General features: G+C 39.8%; 2 protein-coding genes across 2 annotated transcripts; one reads left to right on the forward strand and one right to left on the reverse strand.

Moving 5' to 3' along the window:
- Window positions 1-2,498: 2,498 nt before the first annotated feature.
- LOC125770516 (protein A16-like) lies at window positions 2,499-4,546 on the reverse strand. Its single transcript, XM_049440215.1, has 3 exons — window positions 3,392-4,546; window positions 3,125-3,322; window positions 2,499-3,037 (listed from the first exon to the last, which is right to left on the reverse strand). Exons 1-3 carry the CDS (start codon window positions 3,531-3,533, stop codon window positions 2,811-2,813), a joined length of 567 nt encoding a protein of 188 aa, XP_049296172.1. The 5' UTR covers window positions 3,534-4,546; the 3' UTR covers window positions 2,499-2,810.
- A 1,034-nt stretch (window positions 4,547-5,580) lies between these two features.
- Window positions 5,581-7,826, forward strand: LOC125770515 (protein A16-like). Its single transcript, XM_049440214.1, has 3 exons — window positions 5,581-6,649; window positions 6,715-6,891; window positions 6,966-7,826. The coding sequence occupies exons 1-3, from the start codon at window positions 6,511-6,513 to the stop codon at window positions 7,223-7,225; spliced, it is 576 nt and encodes a 191-aa protein (XP_049296171.1). The 5' UTR covers window positions 5,581-6,510; the 3' UTR covers window positions 7,226-7,826.
- The last annotated feature ends 929 nt before the right edge of the window (window positions 7,827-8,755 follow it).

The following is an 8,755-nucleotide window of genomic DNA, read 5'->3' on the forward strand; positions in this document are numbered from 1 at the left end:
GCGACACCATAGCGATAAGATAATCGCTGATGGTCATAATACTTTATTGCTATTCTTCGATCTAAAGAACCATACACATATCTAGTCCTCATAAGCTCTAAGCTGAATGCTTGACTTCCCTTTTGCAGTGAACGCAGCAAAAAAAAACAACCACGACGATCATAAAACAGTGAGCTTATGTTTGTTCCTCACATGACAAAACTACGGGATGACTGACTTAACGATTTCATTATCTGTGTTTTTTTTAGAAAAGAAAGGACTTTTCTGCCATCACGATGCGGATCAGCCTTAGAAGTGAATGATCTCAGCTACTGTTGTCTCACATATCTCCGCACTAATCTGTTATATTTTGGAGCAAAAATAGTAAATAAAATTCCTATAAAAGCACAAATCTTTCCCTAACCCGAATTCTTTTTCCCTGTTAAACAGTTGCATCATTATACGGTGGATTAGATTAGATTGGCAATCTAATCGGTTGGTACAGTGCGATGCGATAGGAATTGAATGACTTCTGTAAGCGTAAATCGGCTATTTGGTTGTGATGGCGAATGCGTAAAGCGAACAATACAAAAGTTTACACTAGGCCGAATGTGATCGATTACAATGCAAAAAAAGTATCATTATCACACCATCTGACCGCCATTTGAACCGGAACTGACAAAAAAAATGTTTTATCATCCATCCTTTACCAATGTGGTATTGATCCTTTGCCAAGATCTTTACACGATCAATATCGTCATGCTGTTGGAATTTATCTTCCTCTCCATTGACAAGCGTTCTTGTCCCTTATCGGTGAATATCTCAAGCGTGCCGAATAATCAACACAATGTGTAGGTGCTATAGGGAAGTTATTCTGCAGCTGCTCCGATGTACCAACAAATGCTTACATCGCTGGACAGTCTCTTGGGGTGACACTTGAAGTTGATGAGAAGGAGCTAAGTCAATGGGTCAATATCAACAGTCAATAATTGTTATCGAGGTTTTGTTACTTCCATTTAGTTTATTGCTAATTGTTGGTTATTTTTGGTTTGATATTGGATGGTGTGGTTCGAATTCTCTAGCGATACTGATGTTTCAAGTAATTTAGCTGTATGAGTGTAATGTTCGAGTTAGATTCCAACAATATTCCTGAAGATGATATGCTAACCCCTCCGTTGGATATAAACTCCCTTTTACTTAACTCTAGTTTCTAGGCTCATGACTCCTGCAATGAAAAGCGAGTTTTGATCAGCTTTGCTTTACACTCCTAATACCCCAACTAGACAAACTTAGCTACTCAACATCTTTCTTTAACTGGGCCTGTTAAACGATTCCTGCCTATCCGAACGCACTTCTTGCTCTGGTCCATAAGAAAACCCATTTTTGTGTGTCCATGATCTTGCCATCTCACGTGATCTACTATTATTTCGGAGCATTTTCCAACAGCCTCTAAAACCAAATAGTATGATAAGAATAATCTAATCTAAAGGCAGTAATTGCACGACGCAGTGGAAAACATTCGGCATAGGAAACTGTACAATAAACCAAAATCAGTGGCTGTACTTAAATAAAGCGTCCATTTGAAGGACTTCTAGATCGCATATGACTAACGTGACAAAAATTCCTTCTGCAAACTCTAGACATTACAGGTTTTTTGTGGTCCGTGGAGTCAAGGTGTTTAAAACGCTATATACAGCAAGTATGTCTTTTTATAATTTTTAACGAACCGAAGACTCTGGCCATAATAGGATTCACTTGCGAACCTTAGTATAAGTTCACGACAATGATCGCGAGGTAGTTGAGCAGTTCTCAGACTTTGGTAAGATCGTAACTTTAGATAACAATTCAACTCCTCAACTTATGGCGATTTTTGTAACTCTCAACCATTATTCTGGTCACAGAATCTAAAAACACTGTGATTCAGAGAAATTGAACGGATGACATATTGGAGGAAGGGTTCAATGATTTTTAGACGTAACACAAACACTACAACATCACGCTACAACAATTAGACGGTAGTGCACGATCTACTTTTTTAAATAGTGTTCAAGTCTAGGGCGATAGTTTAAATTTATTCATCAAAAAAAGCAGTAAAAAAATCACATTTTTATTTATTTTGTATATCGTAATCCCATCACTGTCGCGTTTCCGAACGCCTTGAAAGATTTTCAAATTTATAGGCTTTTTTTATTTTTTTAATATTTTTTATTATTTTTTTTATTTAAAGCATTATTTGAGTGGAAAGAAACTTATTTCAACAAATTCGCATTAAAATACATCAATTTATAAAATTTTGCTAAATTTCCCAAAAAAATGTTAAGGCCTTAGAAGATTTTCAAAATTTTAGAATTTTTCATTTTTTTGTTATTTTTATATTCTTTTTTTATTTAAAGCATTATTTGAGTGAAAAGAAACTTATTTTAACCAATTCGCATTAAAATAAATCAATTTATAATTTTTTTTTAATTTCCAAAAAAAAAGAAAAAGAAAAGAAAAAGAAAAAAGAAAAAGCTAAGCCTTGAGAAATTTTCAAATTTTTAGAATTTTTTTATGTTTTTTATTATTTTTTATTCTTTTTTTATTGAAAGCATTACTTGAGTGAAAATTTAGCGTTTAGTTACGATGTGCGAGTAAAAACTGGTTTGGCAATGATAATGAAGCATTAACAAAGTAAAAAAATCATTAACAATTAATTAATATCAGATGATAAGATGATTTATTGCTGCTACATAGCTCCATTCGAAATAAATGTAAAATTTCCCTAACGCACCAAAAAAAAAGCTTAAAATACAGAATCTCAAATCACTCCAAAGCTACCGTGCAGAAAACATTTAATAATACTCTTCACAAAGATAAGGATAAACGCTTGACGAACTGAAGCAGTTATTTTTTCTCCAACTACCAGATTGTGTCAGTGCAATACACGTCGGTCCAGTTAAACGTAATGAGTCCGGTGCAGTTTGCACCGGCAAATCCGTTGTGATCCACGTCAAGTTTTTGGCGGAGTTGCCCACATTAGTCGCACCAATCCAGTACCGGGTATTAGATCCGATGGATTCTGTAACACAAATTTACAGATCAACAAACAGACATGTTTACTACCTTCGATGCTGATTTTTTGTTTTGTTTTGGGTGCACTACTTACTTAACATATGTGTCAAAAATGTTTGCTCCTCTTCGCTTTCTATCGTGGCAAATCCTTTTCCGTCTTCGATGCAATTGCGCCACGAGCGAAAGAATGATGCTGTGCCTCGCGTACCGATGGTGAACTTTTTTTTCCTTACAGCAAAATCAGCCGGCAGCAAGAACCGTCCCACACGGTCGTTTAATTCGGTTTCGTCATCTACGAAGAACGTGTCAAAGGCTGGTTAGAAAGTTTACTAATTCAAAAACGCTTTTGTGACGAATTTACCGATCGGTACATTATCGCTCGCTTCATCTTTAGCTTCATCTGGCTTCAGCACATTATCGTCGACTCTCGGTAAGGCTAACGATAAGCACAGGAAAACCACCAGCAGCAGTACCACCGCAAAGTTGCCCTTTGTAAGAAACATTTCGTAACTGGCCCCCGCAACTTTTACCTTGACACTGAAAAGCCATTGGTACGATGCACCTTCTTATATAAGCGCAAAGAGCAAATAAAAAACCAACAAAAAAAAACGATCAAAAACTGGTTCCTTTTTTGGCGATGCTCAATTTAGGACAAAAGGGGGTTGATAAGTTAAAAGGAAAGAGAAAAAAACCAACACAAACACACATCACATAATGTAAAACAAACAAAAACAGTGTTGATAAAATGCAAAGTGAAATTTCATGTATTAAACTTATCAGCATTCTTCTTTTAAAACAATTCTACCATTTTGCATTTCTTTTCCAATAAAATGTGCTATACATGAATGATTTTTTTTCACCCTTATTTCCCTGTTCCATTCTTCTCATTTCGATAAAAATTTACAGCACAAAAAAAAAGAGATTTATTAGGTCAAACAAAATAGTTTGAGAAGCGGTTTGTTCCGCGGAAAAACAAAAAATATTTTATTTACAACTCAGGTTTGTTTTATCTTCCAAGACTGCACCATGAGGTTAATTACCAGCTTCCCTTTTTTGCTACAAAACATCTGTACCAGCAAAACATGTCCATGTCCCGTTCTTTCCGTTTCACATTTCACAAATTCGCAGCTTGTTTCTGCATTTCCGCAAATGCGTTTTAAATCGATCGGGAAACTTGTTTTCGGTGGCATAATTTCGTGTTGTAAGCTAACTGTTCCTTAACGAAAAGTAAAAATAAAACACACACATTTTTACCTCGGGAGGAAACAAACATTCTTAAGGAAAAAAAAGGAAAAGATTCTGCACTGCAACAGAAGGTCAATGTACTAACGTTGGGAATGCGTTTCAAGATTTGAAGTGAAGAAATAAAAACACAAACAAAACACTAATAAACATTCATGAAGAAACTACGGACAAAAGGAAAAGAACACTATAAAAAAGTGTGAATAAGAAAATGATGCTTTCATTTACATTCCATCCGTTATCATCGAACGATCGTTTTTGGTTCACCACAAGATCACCAAGATCAGTTGGTGTTTGTTGTGTATTTGTGAAATATTGGGGTTTATTGAAGGTTATTTGTGAAATATTGAAGAACAGGGATACTTTACAAACAGAATGGGGTTTGATAAGACGCTCTGCTCTTATCAACATGTCCCCTAACATGAATTACATATGAACCTTCACAACATAAATAACAAACATATGTATATAATATGTACATGACAACAAATACTGATCGCAGATCATGACGGATCATTACCGATCAAAACAGATCATCGACATACAAAGGTGATCTTGGATCATTACGGATCCAATCCTCCAACTTCGCAACACTATTGATCGCTCGTTTACTCCTCCAGGGTTTCAAGGAAGCCTGAGTGGTTGCTCTCCCAATTTCGCATATTGTATTTGTAGTTGTTCATTTAAAGTGGTCCGCCTGAAAAGGTTTAACAAAATGATTTATAAACTAAATCATATAGACTAAAAGCATGACCAAAGCGCAGTTTAAGGCGGAATTAAGGAAATGGGAGGATCGGACAGCTCTGACGAGCGGGAACGGAAGGAGGCCAAGGAGGAGTTGAAATCGAAGAGGTGGTACAAGTTGTTGAAATGTCGAAGAGAGATAAGAAATGGATCGTTTAAGCCATAAGTAGTACGCACGTCTTGAAGAGTCTAAGTGTAATGGACGAGCACGAACATGGAGAGCACGAAGCTCCGAATATTGCTACGTCCATTATGTACACTTGCGGTGGGTCCTTTTTGTCGAATCTGAAGAGGAATCTTCGACAGTGAGTGTCCTTGTTTTTAATTCGAAACCTGGTGAAACCTCTTTTCAATGTCCCCACCAAATGCTACTCTTTTGTGGGGAAATTTAAACAAGACCGAAAGCAACTGCTGCATCAAATCTGGGCCATCGAAAAGTTGCGAATTGAACCCATACTAGACGCTTCTTATTCGGTTCTCGCGGATAGCCGACCACGTTCAGCGATAGGAACCAGACACTTTTATGGTGCTCAGAGTTTAGTTCCAACTCATCTGCCTTATGCCCATACCTTAAATAGCTTTATGTATGGTCGAATCTGATCCTCAATGTTTCCTTTTAGGACAGGAACTTTCTCTAGCACGCAATCGCGCTATCGCCAGTGGTTTTGCAGTTTGGAAATCACCCATCCCCAATCTCCCATGTAGCAGACATGTAGACATCTAGAATCGTCTTTACACTCGTCAAAAGCTCAATAATTCTGGCAGGAACTTGTTGAATGAGATTACAGCACTCTCCTCTAACGTGGTCTCCTCTAAATTCTGGAGATCGAGAACCGCTGTATCTGGATATACGATGTGAGCCAGCAACGCGTCCCGTCAGCCGGGAGATATCGGCCAAGTTGCCTTGCAGTTGGGTGCAGTTTTTTATGGTTTCTGTTTCTTCTTGCTACAAAACATCTGTACCACCAAAACGTGTCCATGTCCCATTTTGTCGCATCTTGTTTTGTGCATTTCCTCAAATTCGTTTTAATCGATCGCGAAACTTGTTTTCGATGGCATAATTTCGGGTTTAAAAAAAGCGAAAAATAAAACACATACACTTTTACACTGGGGAGGTATCAAGCATTTTTAAGGAAAAAAGATTCTGCACTGCAACAGAAGGTCAATGTACCAAAATTGAGAATGCGTTTCAAGCTTTGGAGTCATAAAATAAAACAACAAACAAAACACTCGATATATGAAGAAAGTGCGGGCAAGATGAACTTGTGTGGTGGAAGCGAAAAAGGACAATATAAAAAAGTGTGCACAAGAAAGTAATGCTTTCAGTTCTGTTCCGTCCGTTACCATCGAACGATCGTCTTTAGTTCACCACAAGATCACCAGAACAAGATCACCAAGATCAGTTGGTGTTTGGTTGTTGTGCGTTTGTGAAATATTGAGGTTTATTGAACTTTTTTGTGAAATATTGAAGAACGGGGATACTTAACAAACAGAATGGGGTTTGATAAGACGCTCTGTTCATCATTCTTGATATTGCTTTGCGTTCAGTTGCTGGCAGCGGCCACCACAAAGTTGGTACCTGGCCTTGCGAAAGTACCCGTTACAAACTTAACACGTAGTCATAGTAATAGTGGTAAGTTTAATCGAGCATTTTTGGAAAAATCAGATTAATCAATTTTCACAATGTTGCTTGTCCAGCGGTGAACAATTTTCCCATCAACGGATTACCACCGTTAACGTACAGTACGAAAAAGTATTTCTTCTATGACGAAGGGGTCACATTCTTAGAAGCGTGGAATCTTTGCCGTGAAAAGGGTCAACGATTGGCTGCGATCGAGAGCTATCAGGACCATGTAGCATACAAGGAGCAAGTCGGTAAGAGCTTGTTTCTTTTTTTACCACTACTCGTTATTGTTCACCGTATTATTTCTCTGTTACAACCTCTCCAGCACCATATGTGGGTTACGAAACATCGCACTGGATAGCAGCCACCAATATGGGGGCCAGCTCTCACGATTACCGAAAGTTCTACTGGATTACAAATGACAGGCCCGTCGCGTACATTAGCGGATTCTCAAACTGGATCGAAGGAGAGGCACCGAATGATAATGACCTGTGTGTGGCAACATATCTTGGCAGTGCAATGTGGATTTATGGTTCTTGTACCTCTTCTTCTTCATACGCTTGTGAGGAACCACACGATGTCTGATCGCTTCCCGACCCGGATGGTAAATTGACCGGTACGTTTTAAGAATAAAATAAACAATTGAGTTAAAAGTCACATAGTATTCCACGCTGATACCGAAGTGCTTTCCGCCCCTAAATTGTTCTCAAAACAACAATCAACAAACACTAAACCAGGTGATCAAACAAACACTAAAGGTGATCTCGGATCATTATGGATCAGCTTCCCCTTACAAAAGTGTTCCCGGATCATTTGACCGCTTATTATTGTATCGGGTCAGATTTTCATGGAACAGATCATATCAATTGATCCACCTCCAAATTCCCATCAATATTGATCACTCGTCGATTCCTCCAGGGTTTCTTCCTTGAATTCTTCCTGAGTGGTTGCTCATCCAATTTCGCATATTGAAGCCATCTGGAGAATGAATATGCTTCCAATGAGTCGCAGCTGTCATAGTTATCCTCCATATACGCTTCCATATACTTCTTTCTTTTGCTCATCCGAAAAACTTGGGTCTTCGCAATAATCGTTTTCCACTTACCAAGTTATGGGCCCACGAGCAGAAAATCATCGATAGTGGATTTCGGACTCCGCCGCTATCTGGAGTCGGAGTCGGAATGACGCCGGTAGAAATGCGGGGGGGGGGGGGGGGGGAAATGCGGGGGGGAGGTCGAGGACCGAGTCCTACAAAATGTAGAAATTAGCAATGACTAGCGAGGAATTGAGCCTGTGGGGGATCTAGCACTCCAAAATTTAGGATCGGACCCATTCGAACTCGACTGGACTCGACTGGACTCGGCGGGACTCAACCAGACTCGTCGGAGTCAATTTTGGTTTTTAGTCGGAGTTGGAATCTATTTTTCATACGCGGAGTCGCAGTGGATCCAACGATTCCACTCCGGAGTACCAGTAGCGGATCTAACGGTGGGCGGAGTAGGCGGCCGCCTAGGGCCCCGTCGTTTGGAGGGGCCCCGAAAGACGACAGAACATTTAATACGTAACGGAACCCGAGCAGAAGCACCCCCCCCCCCCCCCCCCCCCCCCCCGCTGATCAACTACTTATCGAACTCGAACACCAGAGGCCCCTTTAAAATCACGAACGAACGTTTTCCAAAGAATCATACGGATAACAGGTTCGGCGGTGAATTTGTTGACCTGCCAGGGGCCCCTTTAAACCCAGAACGAACGATTTCCAAGGAATCATATGCACAGCCGAGGCCCCAGCGCTGTGAATGGGTTGTTCTTCCTTGAAAACCATATGCACAGGTTTGCGAGTGTGTTTTGGCTAACGGTCACTGAGCAACCCCCCCCCCCCCCCACGGCTTCATCGTTTGCTGAGTTGTAGGGGCCCCGAGCAGGTACAGTAGGGGCCTCCAAAAATGACTTCCCCCCCCCGATCAGCACTTTTCAAAACAGTTAAATTCTCGTTTTTTTTTTCAAAATTCAGTTTCGACTATACTTTTTTGGGCCCCAATTACCATTCCGCCTAGGGCCTCCGACAAGCTTGATCCGCCACAGCGGAGTACCCATCACTGGGTTTGTGGCTGAATC

This window comes from Anopheles funestus, chromosome 3RL (assembly GCF_943734845.2).
Source record: "Anopheles funestus chromosome 3RL, idAnoFuneDA-416_04, whole genome shotgun sequence".
Lineage (NCBI taxonomy): Eukaryota > Metazoa > Arthropoda > Insecta > Diptera > Culicidae > Anopheles > Anopheles funestus.

Bases quoted from the DNA above. Each gene is read 5' to 3' on its own strand.
- LOC125770515 (XM_049440214.1), top strand. From the start codon at position 6,511: ATGGGGTTTGATAAGACGCTCTGTTCATCATTCTTGATATTGCTTTGC. The intron at 6,650-6,714 runs GTAAGTTTAATC...TTGCTTGTCCAG, and splicing joins ACGTAGTCATAGTAATAGTG to CGGTGAACAATTTTCCCATC. The intron at 6,892-6,965 runs GTAAGAGCTTGT...CAACCTCTCCAG, and splicing joins AGCATACAAGGAGCAAGTCG to CACCATATGTGGGTTACGAA.
- LOC125770516 (XM_049440215.1), bottom strand. From the start codon at position 3,533: ATGTTTCTTACAAAGGGCAACTTTGCGGTGGTACTGCTGCTGGTGGTT. The intron at 3,323-3,391 runs GTAAATTCGTCA...CGTTCTTCGTAG, and splicing joins GAGCGATAATGTACCGATCG to ATGACGAAACCGAATTAAAC. The intron at 3,038-3,124 runs GTAAGTAGTGCA...TTTGTGTTACAG, and splicing joins ATTTTTGACACATATGTTAA to AATCCATCGGATCTAATACC.